The 19131-nt window shown below is 37.8% G+C and overlaps 1 protein-coding gene across 1 annotated transcript in view; it reads right to left on the minus strand.

Annotated features, from left to right (window-relative positions):
• Positions 1-204: 204 nt before the first annotated feature.
• The window catches only part of PLA2R1 (phospholipase A2 receptor 1), a gene marked incomplete at both ends in the record, with an annotated part of 79257 nt that continues 60330 nt past the window's right edge, over positions 205-19131 (minus strand). Inside the window, 11 exon segments of the mRNA XM_083367369.1 lie at positions 205-440; positions 532-564; positions 3903-4079; positions 5484-5626; positions 6244-6338; positions 6342-6515; positions 7860-8098; positions 10056-10194; positions 11682-11803; positions 12976-13093; positions 18023-18162. Coding sequence (XP_083223495.1) covers positions 205-440; positions 532-564; positions 3903-4079; positions 5484-5626; positions 6244-6338; positions 6342-6515; positions 7860-8098; positions 10056-10194; positions 11682-11803; positions 12976-13093; positions 18023-18162 — 1616 coding nt within the window.

A 19131-nucleotide genomic window follows, 5' to 3' on the forward strand; every position in this document is an offset into this window, starting at 1 on the left:
GTTTCCATCCGTTGCTTCTTGTCCTGGCTTTAGGTGGGTCTTATTGGGTCTTTTTACTAATCTTGTTCCATTCAAAACATTTTTTGGACTATCTTAAAATTTGGAGGGAGTGAAATGCCTAAGTGTAACCATATGATGTAATCAATTCGTGAAATTATTCTTGTTTACAAATATGGGCACCCATTTGCAGCAGCATTAGTTATACTAAATGGGTGAGGTTGCATTATGAACATCGTTCCTCTCCAGGCTGGAAATGAGAATGCTTTCTTCGGCAACAGGAACTTCAGAGTGGGCTTCTGCAAGGCAAGCATTTCTGAAGCACATTATAGTTCTAGATATGCGACTGGGCCTTGGTGAACACCACAAACGTTTCGTTATAGTGCTAACAGCTATCAGCAACGCAGATAATATCAGCAGGATGACTGTCCTATGATATGATACTTGAAAAAGAGAGCAAGACAGAAAAACTTGACAGTAACAGTTTTAGGTTCATGTTTAGGAATTAAAATATGGGAAAGTGGTATCACATACCTTTCGCTGGTGGTACTGCAGTCTCATGATAATCTGAAAAATAATGCATAATTATCTACTTCATTGGTTAGAGATTAGAGCAGGGGTGTCAAACTTCCAGCCCATGGGCTGGTTTCATCATACCAAAGCTGTACCCACCCCATTGCCGGCAATGCAAAAAGAGTTGCAATACATTGCGACACGTCACGTGACGTGGCGAGTTTGACACCCATGGATTAGGGCAATGTAGTTAGGAGTAAGCGCTGCAGTTTGCACCTGATTTAATTATTTTTAAAAGGTATTTTGTTTTTAAAAAACTGGCACATGAAATAAAAATATGTGCATTTCTAGATTGTATCTAGATCCTTTATAGGCATGCTTAGACATCACAAATGGTAATTTTGCTTAGAACTGCATCTCCCAACCCAGAGAAAAATGTCAAAAGTAAGATGGAATTATATAAAACATCCTGTTGAGTCATATGAGAGAAGTCAAGAAGTATCCACAGAATTTATCTTCTGATAATCATTTCTTTTCTGCACATCACAAAAAACTATTCTGAAAATAGGCAAATTCCATCCCCAACCCCACTGGCAGTTATTTTATATTTCTCCAAAGTTTCAAAATGTGCCTATCAGCCTCAAAAGATTCTTAGATTTAATAGTTATATTAAGAAGTCTTACTTGAGCTAAATTTATCTCCTCAGAAAAATAGGAATGTTAAACAGGTTTCGTTAGGTAATAACATCAACTGTTTACTTGAACAAATCATCAAGTTTAAGGATTTTTTTTCTGCTGGTTTTATTCAGTATACTGTATAGAGTTCTATGGGTATAAATATTAATTATAGCTTTTCCTCTTGTGAGTGTATTATTTAGAATAAAAATAGTTGCCACTAATTTTGGCCCAAATGGTATCCAAAAGTACTGTGTTTGAAAGGGAATCTTCTAGGAGTGAAATGGCAGGGTTTTTTTGTTCAATTAGCTGATTCGTGCACATTTTTTTTAATTTAGTAAAATGGGACTGGAAAATCCCTGTCCAATTCATGCTCTCAAATGTGGAATGATGCATACCCCATCTATAGCGTTCCCCCCTGCATAAAATATCTAGGTTCAAATGATAAACATCAGCCTCACTGAATTTTCATTAGTTGTAGTCGGGATCTTTGCAAGGCCCATGGCACTTGTCCTTTTTAAAAACCCAAATTCCTCAAGAGGTCCCAAATGTCTTATCTACTCTGGGGATTGGAGGCTGCAAATAGTTTGCTTTGGGCCCAGCTAGGTCTATGTTTGCACAGAAGAAAGAATTAATGTTTCAGCAACAACTTGGGGCTTATGGGTTTCCTACAATTTGACTAGAATATAAGAAGAGAAATTGTAGTAAGGTGGTCTTCCAGTTTTGCGCAGTAGCACAGCAGCCGAGGGATCACGGAGTTCTGCAACCTATGGCCTATTTTTTTCTGTTTGGGGACCCTAAATGGGCCTAAATTCGCCCCGGAGAGGTGACAGAGAAGGAAGAGTGCCCTGCCAACCATAGAGAGACAGCAGGTGATCCGGTCGTTTGGGGAAAGCCCTCCAGAAACCAGCAGAAGAAAGGCTAGCTTCACTCCAGAGTCTAGCCCAAGCTACAAGTAGCCGAAACCAAAAAGCACTAATTTAAGCTTGATCGTAAACAATGTGTTTGGAACTGGGTAAGAATATCGATTCTCTCTCTTCTACTTGATAATTGATTTCCTGGAAAAAAAAACCCAGAAGGAAAAATCCTCTGAAAGTGAGAAGGAGGGGGACTCTTGCTCCACCCTCCCACAGAAAGAAGTGGTGAATTAAACTTTTATGCAGGACAGAAATACACTGAAATGAAATGAATATAAGACTTAAGTCTGGATAAGTATGGCATTGGTGGAATTAGTTAAGTTTTTCTTTGCAAAAGATTATTGATGATAACAGAAAAAAGTAACTTCCTGTTTTGAAACTGAAAAATGAACTGGTGCTGACTTCATGGTAGATGAAAATATACAATTGTAGTTGCTCTGATACAGGAACTGGCAGAAAGCCCAGAAAAAGATAACCTGTTTTAACCAAACAGAGAACAGCTGTAACAAAGAAAAGAAAATATTTTGGGCTATCTACAAAGTGAGAACCATAAACTTTAGAAAAAAAATGACCTTCCTGGTTTATAAATACTTATTGAACTATGACTCTAAAGCTGTTTGCAGAGAAAGGAAAACTTTGATTTTTGGCTATCACAGAACATCAGAGATCTGCAGAAAGAACATATAAAAAAAACCAGATACTTTCCAGGAGGAAATGTATGCTATGTTGCAACTAATACAAATGACAATGACTTCAAACCACGAGGAAATTAAAAACAAGTTTGGAAATATATATATGAACACATCTTTAATTTAACCTCACTACCCAACAATGGAAGGAACTATGACTTAACCCAGGCGGAGAAAAATTTGCAGGCAATATCGGACATGGAAAAGATACCCTACACCTCAAAATAAGTCTGAGGACAAGAAAAAAGATTCGACAAAATAGATTAGAGAGCTGTCAGGAGAACTACGAGAACTTGAGAGACAAAAAATGTTAAGAGAAATTAAGAGAGAACGAAAGGAAAAAATTTTCAATGAATACGAAAGGGCAAAACATTCCCACAAAAACATCTTATTGATTTCTCTCTTGTACCTACATCATCTACAAGACTATGGGAAGACCTTTTGGTCCAGCAGAGCATGCTAATTAGGAAAGATGTTTGGCAAAAAAAGGGCTAAAGTTAGAATTAAGAAATTAGATGATGGGATATATCAGATGGAATATCTAAAGATTAAACGCATGCTTGAATAAGGTTAAAGAGACAGAAAAAAATGGATATAAATGAATTTTAGTTTAAGAGGGATGGGCCCCTCAAGTAACAGTATTTTTTATGATATGAGAAATATAAAAATGTTGGGATGATTTATATGAGGGAAATGTTTTAGATACTTAAGTGTAATTGATTTTGAGAAAATTTCAATTGACAAGAATGTTTTGAATAGATTTAAAAGATTAGATGATTAGATTTATTAGATGGAATATTTAAAGATTAAACATCTGAATATGGTTAAAAAGAATAGAAAAATTTTGGATATAAATGCATTCCAGCTTAGGAGGGACATGTTTTTTTTCTTTTTTCTTCTCTTTTTTTTGTTTTAAGATATGAGAAATGTAAAATTGTTGGGATGGCTTGTATGAGGAAAAAAGATTTATATACTTAAGTGTAATTAACTCTGAGAAAATCTTAACTGATAAGAATGTTTTGAACATTGTGGGAAAAACAAATCTAAAATGTATTAAATGTATTAAAAAGAAAGAAATTTTAGTTACATATTCTTTAAACATAGATTCATACCTGTTTTGGCTTTACATACAAATCCTTTTTTCTCATGACAAGGCAGTAATTTCCAGATTCCATCTGCAGTTGTTAAAACAATGCAACTGTTTCCTTTCCATTGACTCACTTCAGGCTCCTTAGTGCCCCAGTTTGAATACTGAACTGGAGAGCCATCAAACCATATCACCGTAGCATCTAAGGGCAACATTAGTGATGTCACTAAAAAGTTGGGAGACTTCAGAATCCATGCATGAGACCTCACAATTCTATTTATCAATTTTTCCCTCACCAGGTATTTTTGTATATCAAACCTACATCCCTGTATGGATTTGAGGGGAGATATCTGTGAACAAACTACTATGTTTGCATCATAATTTCTTCAAAAATTAAATAGTCCCAGGGTTTTGGAAATTAGGGGAGTGTCCTTCTAGCTCTAGGTATCTTTAAGGGGGATTGTGCATCATAACTGCAAGCTACTTCTCATCATACAGTATTATCTAGAAATAATCATTAAATGTTTATGAAATTGCAATTTACATGGGAGCTGTCCATCTACTTTTTACGACATGAAATTATAGATATTTTGCAAGAGTCTTTTGGAGGAAGTAGACTGCAAAGTAAACAATGAAGAACTAATGCATTCATTTTAGGTTCAAATTAATTTTTACTTCAGAAGTAATGCTATTCCTTTTTATTCCTTCAAGATACTTCTATGTGTCATCCCTTAAACCTTTATGCAGAATGCAACAGCCTGTAAATATCTAAATGGATTTCTAAGTATGTATCTTTGTATCTTATATTAAATAACTTTAAAAAAAACCTCAGAGCTCCCTTGCGAAACAGATGAATTTGAAAAATATTTTCACTTATGTTTAAACATGGGATATATAGACAAGCAATGTTGGTCCTAACAAAGGTGTTAAGAGAGCCAATGTAGGATAATGATTAAAGTGCTGTGCCAAAAGTAGAGAGATCCAAGTGCTAGTTAGCTAAGAGAATGGTGGTTCACGCTCTCTCAGCCCAAGATACTTAGCAGAGTTGTAATGTAGGGGAAATAAGAGGAGGGAGCATTCTTGTATAAAAAGTGCAATATAAATTTAATAAAGTATGGAGACTAGTTTATTGCACATATGCTTCCAAACTTTGTTAGAAGTGAAGGCATGTCAAAGTTCAAGAGGAGATAAAAAAGAGTAGAGATGGCTAAATAAAACTGGCTTCTGTTCCACAGAATTAATATGAAAGTGGTCATAGCAATAGCAATAGCACTTAGATTTATATACCGCTTTATAGCCCTCCCTAAGTGGTTTACAGAGTCAGCATATTACTCCCAACAACCTGGGTCCTCATTTTTCCATCCTTGGTAGGATGGACGGCTGATGAGCAAACAAAATACTTAGCTCATTACAAAACTGAAAATGCAGTAGGAATAAGGGGTCCTATAATCAGAATATAAAGTAAAATAGTTATCATTTGCATGTTGTGTTAATTAGTGGTCCAGCTTTAATTTTAACTACCGAAGAAATTGCAAGCATATGCTCTGTGCTGAAATCTCAAATAGTTGGATGTGACTTAATTCTTTCCCAGCTTCTGTTCACTTACTATCCATAAGGAAATGAGTATTCAACCAAATCATTTCAACCACAGAGCCAAAAGAATATAGTTCTTCTAAAAGAAAAATATTTTCATCTCTCCCTTTGATTGTTAGAAGATTAGAATCTGAAAATGAACAAATGGCAGATTTACTATTAAGCAAATATACTTAGAATATAAAAATAGGCTCCTGCAAGATTTTACCTTTAGGTTTACTTAGAATTTGCTTTAAAGAGCAGAATTTCTACATTATGTATTTAATCAATTTATTGCAAGATTTCTGGATTAAGATTATAAAATGGACAAATGAAACAAACACAACGTAAAGTCTACAGCAAATTCAAACAGACACAGAATAAAACCAAAGCAAATCCAGAGGCACAGAAGAACAGCAGTACAAAAACCATATTTTTTTTAATAAAAAACTCCGAAGTCTGAGGGGAAAAAATCATTTTTTCCTCCCGGCATGGAATGCAAAAAGCAAAATATAGGTAGGCAATTGTGCAAAGGTCGGCAGGAGGAACGGAGACCTGCCGACGAGCCGCGGCCACACAGGGTATTCCTGTGTATTCAGGCTTGCAAAATGGCGGATCGAGCCTCTGCTGGCGGCAGAGGCTTGCAGAACGGCGGATCGGCTTATACTCGAGTCAATAACTTTTTCCAGTTTTTGGGGGTGAAATTGGGGGTCTCGGCTTATACTCGAGTCGGCTTATACTCAAGTATATACGGTATCTTGTGTCCTAATTCCCTCCAAATCGTTAAGCATTACATTATTTTTAATATTCCTGATTGGATTGCTATTTTAAAAAAAAAGCCAGAATGAGTTATATTTACCAAAAACATTTCAATGTTTAACATAAGAGCTTACTTACTTGGTGAAATACGGCAAATTGCACCACTCAAAAGCTTTTCACAGTCAGTATTTTTCCAATGTCCATTAGTATCAATGTAAACACAGTGTCCCGTACTTTGTGTTTCCTCTTCTCCCCAAAATGTAAAAAAAGGCCTGGTGCCATCTGACCACTCAAAGTGAAGGCCATCCTGCCAAAAGAAGTATTTGATTAGTCTCTGCAGGTCATTAACTCAAGAGGCTTTTATGCGGCAACTGCAATTTGATGAGGTACTTCATGCTACAGAAATGAAGCAATTCTGCTTGAAGTGAGGAGCAGAGTAAGATTCTTTAGGGAAGTGATCTGGTCTCGTCCAGTATTTCCAGTTATCCGAAAGAGGCTTCCATGCATTTTCCAAAGCCTCTTCCAGTTAATAGGGCTGCCAGATAAGAGCCTTAAGAGCAACATGAGATGAAGCAAGGTGCCTGCTTTGGTTTTTTTGAAGCAGGGGAAGAGGGCCTGTTAGTCCATAAAGCAGCTTCTAAGGGAGGTTTCGCATGAACTTTTTTGAAGCCAAGCATCTCTACCAAGCTTGTCCTTTTACCACTTAATTGGGATTAATATACTTTATTCACTCTCGTTTCCAAGAAAGGGAACCTAAATTATTTACAAAAGTTATTTTCCCTCCACAGAAAACCACCCATCATTCTGAAAAGAAAGGAAGCTGCTTTATCCTACGTCAGAACATTGAGCCTTCTCTCTCTTGCCAGTTCTGAGATTCAAAACACTTATTATCGAGGAAAGGAGGCCTTTCCCAATTTAAAAATGAAATGTTTTTCAATGTATCGTGTCAAACAAAGACATCGACAAATACGAAGCTGCGATCAAATTACTTTTAAGGTTTGGTTTTCGTGGATGTTGAGGCATATTAATGAATCAGGAGATCGTGACCACTCAGAGCTGGGGTTTCCTGCTCGTGTGCTGAGTTGCCAGCACAGCCAGGGGAAATGTTACAGTGGTGACTTCATTTTACAGGCTGGATTTGCCCCTCCCCCATTTCTCTCTCTCCCCCTCCAGGAAGGGAATCTCTGCCCTTCAACACAGGCTATAGGCTGACGTACAGGGTCTCCCTCCTTCTCCCCAGAGCAGTTCTCTTTCATTGTTAAATCTGGGGAGCCTCCCCCTGGTGCCAGTGACTGCACGAGGATGAGCCTCCTGTGGCTGCCTGCCCACTCCATCCCACCATCTCTTGGCTTGCCCGTGGCGGGGCCTCCGCCTGCTGCCAATGCTGCCGCACGTCGGGTTCATCTGCCTCCCCCCGGCGGGTCGCAGGCTCGGACTTACCTGTGTTGTGTGAGCAGTGGCTGCTGCTGGACACCATCAGCCCCCACGCGCTCGCTGCCTCCTGTGCTGGCCATGCCTCCCTCCCCAGGGCTGATGATGGTCTTAACTGGGACTTATTTTGGGGGTAGGGCTTATATTAGGAGCACACTAAAAATCAGGCTAGGGCTTATTTTCTGTTTGGGTCTTATTTTCGAGGAAACACGGTACCTACATCTGAAGTGAACAATCCAATCCAGTGAGCGTAACCCACTCGATTTATTATTACGGTAAGGAAAGCTTGATGGTAGTAGTCTGTAATGCTGACCAACTCAGCCCCATTTTTTTTGCACATTTGTAAAGCCATGTTCCAAGTCATACTGCCATTGATCAATGTATATGTACTGTTTGCATATTCTAAGGTATCCGGGATTGGGTACATCACCGAAGGATCAATGATGTGTCTAGAAGTATCTGTAACAGAGAAGATCAAGAGTCTTTTGAAAAATTTTTTTTTTAATAAGCTTAACATTAAGACACTGAACATTTTCAAACAAGCTATAGCCATCTCTGAAAGAAATATAAGTGACAAGTATTGCAAACTATTAGAGTTGTGAGAGGACAGGGGATGATGGTGCCTGCCTCTTTAAGACCTCAGGCAAGCTGCTTAGCAAAGAGCTGCTATAAAAGCCCTGCAGCAAAGCTGCCAGGTGTGTTGTGTTGGTTGTGGTCATTGGTGTGCTAGTTTTGGAGAAGCAGTGGGCACAGAAGGGCTCAGGGAGTGAGAAGGGTTGTGAATTTTCTAATTCTAATAGGAAACTGGAAGCAACCAAAGGGGAAAGGAGAATGGGAGAAGCTCACTCTTGATAGTAAAACAGCTTCTTGGATGAGAAGTAGACCTTCCCAGTAGATCTAGGAAGGTTGTATAATCAAACTGGGACTACTACCCAAGGATCTGCTGGTGTCTGGATCTGGGTGGCTAAGAGCTGTGGTGGCACAGTAGTTAGAATGCAGTATTGCAAGCTAATTCTGCTGACTGCCGGCAGTTTTGAGTCTCCCAGGCTCCAGGTGGATTCAGCCTTCCATCTTTCTGAGGTCGGTAAAATGAGGACCCAGATTGTTGGGGCAATAGGGTGACTCTGTAAACCACTTAGAGGTGGCTGTAAAGCACTGTGAAGCAGTATATAAGGCTAAGTGCTATTTCTTGTGCTTAAAGAAGCAGTGGGGCCATCTAGAGTTAAATGAATACTATTGCTTGTCAAGACTAGTATTCTCCAGATGTGCTGAATAATCCTTGCAACAAGAGGAGCTTGTGGAAGAGTGCCACTAGTTCCCCCCCCAAGCCTGCCCATGCTCAATTGCACCTGGTCCTGACTCCTGTCAGCCTGCCTGGCTCAGAAGAGTCTGTGGGCAGCTTTCACCCACCCACCTGCAGCCCTCACCTGCTGGGTTGCTTGCCTAGAACATATGTCACATGAGATCCTCTCTTAATGAGCTGTGACGTTTCTGGGTTACAGTGCCAACTGAGACAGTTGAGACTGCCATCACTATGTGATGCAATGTAACATCATGCTATATGACCACATCACATAGCAATGAAAATTCTAGTCTGAATTGCTATTAAAACCTGATGACTACCTGAACTTTGAAAGATCCCTGCCTATATATAGCAGGAAGAGCACCAAATCACCTAGAAGGGCACTCAAATTTATGCAGCTACCATATTCATTGTTCCCTTATCTTTAATCTGTAAACAACTGCCTATAAATAGTTGGTAAGCATTCTCATTTGCAGAAAGATGTCATGACTCTTATAGGGTATTTTTTGTACCCTCTTGTCTCATTTTCATTTATTTATTCTTGTCATCAGGCAGAATAATTTCTTCCCCAACACCACAGTCATTCAGAATTTTGTATAATTTTTCCAAAAATTGCTTCATCAATTATCACCATTCACCAAAGTGTAACAATGAACAGTTGCCCATTTCTCATCATGGTGTAAGAGTATATATTGAACTAGCAGCAACAACCACACATAAAAGCCCCATCCCAGAAATAGATACAGTATCTTCCATCCTATCTGTGCAGACATGTCAAACTCACGATGTCATGTGACGTCACGCAACGTATCGGGAGAGTTTTGCCATTGCCGGCAATGGGGTGAGTGCGGCTTCCGGATGACACGTCCAGCCTGCGGGCTGGCAGTTTGACACCCCTGTATACACCTATAGAAAGCATCCAAAAAGCCTGGATGGTTGGGGAATTCTGGGAGTTGACGTCCACTCGTCATAAAATTGTCAAGGCTGAGAAACACTATTTTAGATCAAGGATAATTGCTTGATGGGTCATTTAGGTAGTAGAATTCATACAACATATGAAAGAGATTATAAAGTTTAGCATATTTTTATATAAATAAGGTTATAACAATTTACCTTGAGCTTTCTGGCAGACAAACCCATTTTTGTTCTCACAGCTTTCAAGGTACCACTTTCCCATTAAACTGAAACTTGGATAATTTAATATTGAGGCACATAGGACATCTTTTTTTCCAGTATCACCAATGTAATGATTCTGAAATTAATATATTGTGATAGAAATCAGTGGGAAAAGTCATAGACAGGTTTTAAAATAAAATTGATAATCAGAGTATGCATAAAAGAAAAGTGGGAAATGCCACAAAACACTGTACTATGGCTTTTTTTCATTCCCCCTCCTCCCACCTTTTTGGTCCCCTCAATTCACTGCCTTTTCAACAATCAACATGCAGTGTTATTGGCTGCATTGCCCTTTTTCATTAGAGTTTTCTGTGTTCTGCAGTATTTTTAGGATTTTTTAAATATCTCAATAAAACACATTGCAATATTTTAGCATAGGAAAGTGATACAGGAATAGAGTAAATAACACAGATAATAAATCTCATGTCATATTCTTATTGTTGATTTGTGCAAGCAATAATGTACTCTTTGTTACTAGAAACACTTGATAGAGTTGTTAGCAGATAGGAAATATTTAATTATGTTTACCTATAAAAATTTCCAATCAAACCTTTTTTTTGAGAGACAAAGATACAGTTTGCAGCAACAATTTTCTTGGGATTTTCCTTTGAGTTCTTCTTGAAATGATCTTAGGTGAACCAAGACTATACATTATGTAATTTCCTTTCACTGACACAGTTTTTGTTTGAATACTGAATGAATAGGAGAGCTACCAAAGGACATCACTTTATTACTGAATTCATTAAATAATCTCTGGAAAGCAGAATTCATCAACAAGATCCCGGAATTCTAGTTTTGATTTTCTTCTTTGCTTATATTAGAACTGGGCTACCAAATTCACTGATATTATGAACGTTTTTGTCCTTTTCATAGTGCTATCCAAATTCAAATGAGGAGGCTTTCCCCCCCAACTTACTGATAGTTCAGCATTCTATGGTTGTGCAAAGTGTTTAAAATATGCACTTCACAAAACTCCTTACACTGGACACAGCATGTCTCATAGAAGCTTTAAAGGAGCTTCATCATGCCTGAGACTCATACAGCTGCTTTGAAAAGTGCTCCCATTTTTCTCTGCATGTGTGTACAAAGCTCAGTAATTTCATCTGATTGATGTCTTGCACATGCACACAGACATCCTTTGAAATAGCCCTGTGAACTTTGTAAATGATGTAATTGCTTTAATACTTTGGAGATGCCTTATTTGCACTAATGTAATTTGCAAAGCACCAGAGGTGGATGCTGGATATGATTCAAAATGGATAAATCAAACACCTTTTAGACCATTGGCTAGACTGGGAATTAAGAAAAAAAATCCCAGAAGAAGGCAGACTATTTCCATAACACGTACAGCAAATGAGCTTGATTCAAGAGCATTTTATCTGTACCATTTTAATGGACTCTTGGTTATTCCTGATTAATATCTTCTTCAGGAAAGAGTTTTCTTTTTTTCATATTTTCTCCAGCCTTCCCCCTCCTCCTCCTATCTATGTAGGAAATACATTTATTATAAATACAATATAGGGTACAAAAAAGGTACAAAAAAGTAAGACTACATTGCCTTACCTGTGCTGGAGACCAGTTGGCATATTCTACTTCTTGTCCATTAAGCCGTTTTTCATAACTATCACTCTGCAGGCCAATCCAGACATTAGATTTATGTCCAAGTAAGTTCATTGCAATGAAAGCTAGAAAAGAAAACTAGAATTCAGAAAACCTAAGGTCTGCTAAATTATTATTTTCAAATTAATAGTGATTGGAATTACATAGAGATGAAAAGTAAGAAATGCAGGCTGACACCACTTTTGGGGAAATCCAAAGTATACGGTAATTACTTTTTATCACTCTGAAAAGTCAGTTATCAAAGCCTCCTTTGGTTAGAACAGGGGTCTTCAAACTTGGCCCTTTTATGACTTGTGGACTTCAACTCCTAGAATTCCTCAACCAGCATGCCTGGCTGAGGAATTCTGGGAGTTGAAGTCCACAAGTCATAAAAGGGCCAAGTTTGAAGACCCCTGGGTTAGAACTACCATCCCTAAAAAGAACCTCAAACATACATGCCTCTTTCAAGGTAAGCAGCATTGTATAAAGCAGAATGCACTATATAGCTGATATAATTTGATCCTCATTCATTCTCTTTACATGACCAAACTATCTCAAATGAGGATTTCCATGCTATTTCATTCCACACTCCTTATCTTTTAGTGTTTTATTTTGTCACTGACTGCAAAGTTCTTTAAGAATTCTATGGAAATGCCACTATGCTTTCCAAGTTAGAGAAGAAAATAGGTATCAAGGTTGAGGTCCCAGGAAATGGTTTTTAGCTCTCTAATAGTTATCAAGGGGAGGTCTTAAATCCCAGGAAATGAGTTTAAATCTTCCCAGTACAAAGAGGCAGGAACTTATTCAAAGTTAAATAACCCTATAAAATGCAAATATACATGTGTTTTATAGCATTACTTACTTCCTCCATAGTTTAAACCAATTTATAGCTGAAATGTAATATGTTGCACAGTGATATTTTACAGCCAATTGCAAGTGGTAAAGTTATTTTTTTTCTGATAGAAAATTATATCTAGTCTTCTATGAAAGATAATATTCAGTTGCAAGACATAAATTCACAATAGAAAACTTAGTCAAGCATTTAAGTAGCCTTATTTTGGATCCTCTTACTTTTCCTCGTATAATATCCAATACAACTATTGGATAAGTCCTACGAAATCTTATTATGCTTAAGGCCCAGAGGCTTACATATAAATAGATATCAGAGGTGGTCCTAGTAATAAAATAAAATATGGAATATTTGTAAGAAACACATATTTATAATATTTTGGTAAAGGTGTAACACACAGTATGGTACCTTGTTCAACTTCATTTTCAACTGACACAAGTGATGCATCATAGTAGCTGCAGGTTTTTTGAGCAGAATGCCAACTTTTAAAATGGGCTGAATCCTTTGGAATCTGCACCAGGAAACACTGTTTACAGAAAGAAAGATTGAACTGGGTCTTTAGGATAGCCATGAGTCACATAAATAAAATTTTATTTGCAAGACTGGATACGGGTAGGTTTGGAAAGAATGAAGAAGCTGAGTTAAAAGAAGTGATATAGACCATGCTTCTTGTTTAGCACATTAATTGGAAAAGAAAAAAAGAAACATAAAATAAACTACAATTTATAAATAGAATAGCAATTTAGAACACTCAGGAAGATAATCAGAATTTTTTTTTAAAGGCAGTTTTCTAGTGAAACATCAGATGGACACTGATTGATGGGGACCAGGGAATCAAATTGGGCTCCTCAGAGACTGTAGTACAGGTAGTCCTTGACTTACAACATTTCATTTAGTGACCATTCAGTTACAACAGAACTGAAAAAAGTGACTTATGACCACTTTTTATACCACTGTTGCAGCATCCTCATGGCCCCGTGATCAAAATTCAGATGCTTGGTAACTGACTCATACTAATGACGGTTGTAGTGTCCTGGGCTCTTTGTGGCCTTCTGACAAGCAAAGTCAGTGGAGAAGCAGATTCACTTAACAACCGTGTTTAACAACTGCAGTGTTAATTTAACAGCCACGGTGATTAACTTAACAACTGTGGCAAGAAAAGTCGTAAAATGGGGCAAATTCACTTAACAAATGTCTCACTTAGCAACAAAAAAATTGGACTCGGTTGTGGTCATAAGTTGAGGACTACCAGTATAGCAGAGGAAAACTTGACTACGTTGCTGGGTATGGTACTATTAACTGCTGTCTCCAACACGGCAAAGGCAGGAGGGGAAAGGTAAAGATAAATGGGATCGCATTTATTCTCGCATTGCTTTTAGCATTAACCTTAATAACAACGTATTCCAAACTAGCTTACATCAAAGAATACGTCTGAATTTTCATTAGTAATGATCATAAGAGATGCACATCCTACTCTATTAAAATACACTCCCCTATTACTCATCTATTATATCAAATAACCAAAACTGCATTTGCCAGAAGGATGAAATTGCCAAGGAGCAACTAAAAGCTAAGCTCTCTATTGCTCTTTTGAATATAACCCACATAGCAACAAGTAAAAATCAGAAATAATTAAAGTTAATGAAAGAGGATCCAGCATAGTTTAGCACAGCATTATCCCACATGGGTAGTATATATGGGTATCTTGTTGGATTTAGAAAGGAATAATTGTGTTACTCTACATCCCTGCCTTGCTTTAATGTTCAAGAGCAACAATTACTTGATTAAAGATTCTGAGGAGATGTTCTTTAAAAAAATCAGGAACTGGTTGCTCCAAGGGTGTTCCTAGTTGCATGTTTTTGATTACACATCAGCTGCTACTATTTCCTGACTTGCATTCTTGTACCTTTTCCTGATCTTGTTTTCTATATTCTAGTGTTCTCTCTTGCTGTTTATTCTATCCTTTGCCACATTAAGCCAGATATACTGTATTCTCTTCTCCTGACAATAATATTCTTTCTGAGTATCGGCTCTGAATATCTGCAGTTTTATAACTGCACTTATTCTTTTTACAAAATGTGTAAGATTCATAAAGCAAAGATGTATTCTAGCAACACCAGAACAGAAGGCAGATTATGTTGAGTGACAGATACATACAAAAACAGAAAACAAAATCAGGGAATTCCATAAAGTATTTAAGTCACAGAACTATCTTATCCCTGCTTTTCTAATCCACTTCTTTTCATTGGTCTAATGTTCAGGTGATTATTTAATTTAATTTAATAATTTAATATTTGCATTTGTATACCGCCCTTTCCCTGAGGACTCAGGGCGGTTTACAGGGAATTAAAAATCAAAACATACAAAAGTTAAAACCAATTTAAAAAGCATTAAATTCACCCTGTACATTAAAACCCCAGTTAAAATTTTCCCCTCAGCCTGGGCCCGAGAGCTCAAAGAGCCAGGTCTTCAGGCCCCGGCGGAATGATCGGAGGTCGGGAGCAGTCCTCAGCTCTACTGGCAGCTGGTTCCAGAGGGCAGGCGCTCCCACCGAGAAGGCCCTATCCCTGGGTGTCACCCGCCGGCAATCTCTCACCGGCGGAACCCTGAGCAGACCCTCCCTGTGGGAGCGCACTGGGCGAAGGGCGTTTGATGCCGGCAGCAGGTGTTCCCTCAAATAACCCGGACCCAGGCCATGTAGGGCTTTATAGGTGATAACCAGCACCTTGAATTTCACAGACCTGTTGGGAAAATTGGAGGAAGGAACATTATGTTTGTTCCCTTGAGTTGTACAAAAATAAAAAGGCAGGATATAAATTGAATAAACATACAAGCAAACATATCCAGTGATGATGAGCCTCCAGGTTACTAGTTTAAGAAATTAATTAAACCATAGTCTAATTATCTGGTAAAAGCCCTGATATTTTGTCAGCAACTGTGACTGGCCTCTTTGATTCACTAGATCACATAACATTCTAAACCATGGATTAAAAACTAAAATAACAGGGTTCACTGCATGAACTAAAACAAACCTAAACAAGAGAATTATGGCTTAATATCACACTTGGGAACTCAGTCAAAATCTTTAGCTGAAGAAAACACAAAAGAAAATGGGACACATATTAGGTTGGTAATGTCATCTGAAGGATTACACTGGTCTACAAATTTTGGGAAATTATCGGCCTCCACGATAAAATATGTTAATTCTTACATATTTTGATTAGATGAATTAGAAAACAGGTGATAAATCTGCTGGTTGGCTAAAGTTTTCAAGATATTTCACAATAAAGATTTTTACACAGGTGAGTATATTTGCCTACAAGGGAGGGAGGTGTCTAATGATCATGGTGCCTCATAACTCTTTGACAAAGTATGGTAGAACAATGAAAATGGTACTACGTGGAAGTGTATAAATTTAGTTTCACGTGAGACTAAAAGTTATCACCTAACTGTAATTTATTGTTCTTTTACTGCAAGGTACATTTGTCTTGGTCAGATCTATGCATGATACAGTTATATCTGGTGGCTTGTGAAAGTGTTATTGCATAACATTTCCCAGGAACAGTTGTGTGATATTTTCCCTCAGAAACCAAGATGCCACAAAACTGGGTAAACTATCACCATCAGGGGTTTATTGCATATCATGCAGCTTTAGGCAGTTATATCTGAGGGAGATTGGCAGTTCAAAAATGTGAAAAATAAATAAAATAAAATAGATATAGTGGAATTAAAAAATGTTGTATTAAGTCTCACTAAAAGAACATGAAAGATATTACCAGCTAAGACAACTTGAAAAATCAGTGGTGGCTGAGCACATGTTATTACATAATGGACATAAGATTCAATTTAAAGGTACACAAGTATTAGCAATCATCCCAAATCCTCATGTATAACCACACAGAAAAGCTATACGGTTTTTAAAATGCCCCAACAATTTTAATAAGAAGGCAGAGTCTGAAGTTTTCAAAGCTTCATTTCCAGTTTTACAAGATGCCAAAATAAAAGAAGCCCTTAATTTATCAACACCATATAGAATCTATAGCAGTATCAAATAAAAGAATAACAATAAACAGTAGCCTTTCAAAGAATCAATAATTTGTTCCTCTGGAGGTTTTTTAAATCAGACACACACACACACACACACACACAGAGACACACACACACGAAGAACCAATCAGAACGTTGTCCAATTAGTTGGTTACCAATTAGTTTGGTTACAAATACAAAAGCTCAGAGGTCCTGCTCAGTCATCTGTGAACTGCTGAGAAGTGTGCTATGGAGCAGCTCACTTTGCCTCTGAAGATGCCAGCCACAGTTACCAGTGAAATGTCAGGATACCAGATATTTCGGCCAAGACTTTGAGTCCAGGATCTCATTAACACTGGCTGTGAAAGCCTGCAATCTACAACAAATAAATCTTTTATCCTATGAATTTTTTTGCATCCTACTTCATTCCTTTATTTGCATGCTTATTTATTTATTTATTTATTTGTAGTATTTAGTCTATCTGAAGTGGGAAATTATGTTTAGTAGCATCTAAAGAAGTCAGGATATGTAACCATTGTTTTGGGGTTTCTGGGTCAGAAAGAGAGGTAAACTTTAACAAATAGTTTTCAGATGTTTCTCTGCTTAGATAAGCCTCATTTGTATTTTAAGCAAAGATGGGATTCTTAAATATAAGATTGTCTTATGTTTATGTTTATTGGACTTATATACTTATGCATAGTCGTTCAGTACAAAATGTTTAATATAGATTTTTCTCCCTTGAGACTGAGAACAGCATCTCTATCATTCATCCATGCATGTTTTCTTGCTATTGAGGTTTGGGATACAACCAGAATCATGTTTTATCATCTGGGATTTTCACAGTACAGGTAGTGCTCAAGTTACAACAGTTCATTTAGTGACTGTTTGAAATTACAATAGCATTAAAAAGTGACTTATGACCATTTTTCACATTCATGACCATTGCAGCATCCCCATGATCCATTGATCAAAATTCAGATGCTGGCCAACTGACTCACATTTATGACCCCTGAGGTGTCCCAGGATCATGTGATCACCTTGTGCAACCTTCTGACAAGCAAAGTCAATGGGAAGGCCAGATTCACTTAACAACCGTGTTACTCATTTAGCAACTGCAGTGATTCACTTAACAACTGTGGCAAGAAAGGTTGTAAAGTGGGGCAAAATTCACTTAACAGATGTCTCACTTAGCAACAAAAATGTTGAGCTTAATTGTGGCTGTAGGTCAAGGACTATCTGTAATATTAAATTATCACTTCAGAATGAAGCAAATAATTCATTAAATTATTACATATATTTAATAATTTAAATACATAAAGACATGTGCTTTTAAGTGGTTTTTTTATTAGTAATGCATTTTTGGCCAACGTACTACACTTAGGGTTAAGGTTTGAAATTCTGTAAGGTTTTTCTTTAAACCAGCAAGTACCTTGAATCCAAAGTACAGCCATCCTTTAGGACATGTTCCTTGATATTCTTCTTTCAAAATTTCTCTTTCAGTAATTTGTACATTTTTGCGCTTGCAGATACAAGGTAGAGAAGTGGTACAGTTTGCAAAGCCCCACTGTCCTAAATGATGCAATAACATAATTAGTAAAATTAAAACTTCCCTGTCAATATGGCATGATACTGTAATGGAATGTGTGGATGACCTTGGGGAAAGAGGGAAAGATGGTGCCTAGAAACAATCAGATAACAGAGGCAGGAGCTCCAAGTAGCTTAAAGATCAGAGAAGGAGACATAGGAAGGAATCCCCCTAATGGAGCAAGCAATTAAAAGAGCCAGTGGGAGTATATTCCTATCAAGACTGCCTCAAGTGTAACAGTGAAAATCCATACCAGTGAAAATGTAAGACAACTCTTTCATATTTATTTATATTAATATACAGGTATTCCTTGGGTTATGTTGGCAATGGGGACCAAGATTGTTGCCGCCAAGCAATGCAAGGGCAAAGCAAGACATCACATGACCATATCACTTAGCAACAGCAATTTTGGGCACTCCTGGTTGCTGTCACAAGCCCAAGATTATGTCATTATGTCATTAATGACAAACAGGTCATTAAGCAGGAGCGGAGGGAGTCACCAATAAGGTGGGGGAGGCACTGGGAAGCTTGGCACAGTTTGCACATGAGTTGGGAGGAGGTGGTGCTGCAATGCAGTGTGAGCACAGGGAGGCCGGGAAAAGGAGGCCATGGGTGTGAGTGCAGGGAGGTTGGCAAAGGACTTACCACAACAACTTGTGACTTTCCTTGCCAGCTTCCTCACTGATTTTGCTTGTGGGAACCTGGCAGGGAAGATTGCAAACAGCAATCATATGACCACAAGGGTGCTGCAACAGCTGGAATTTTGAGGACCACTCATTCAGCACTATCACATCTTTACTGGATAAGTGGTTGGTAAGAAAGAAATTCTGTATTGCATTTCCTGACCATCTTTCAAAATGCACACTTCCTAGTGCCCAAGTGTTTTGTCTCTGCCTTCCTTCAACGTATTTGAATTTATTCCAAGATAAATTCATTGTACAGGTGTAAAACAT

The sequence above is a fragment of the Vipera ursinii genome (genome assembly GCF_947247035.1).
Source record: "Vipera ursinii genome assembly, chromosome: 1".
Taxonomy (NCBI): domain Eukaryota; kingdom Metazoa; phylum Chordata; class Lepidosauria; order Squamata; family Viperidae; genus Vipera; species Vipera ursinii.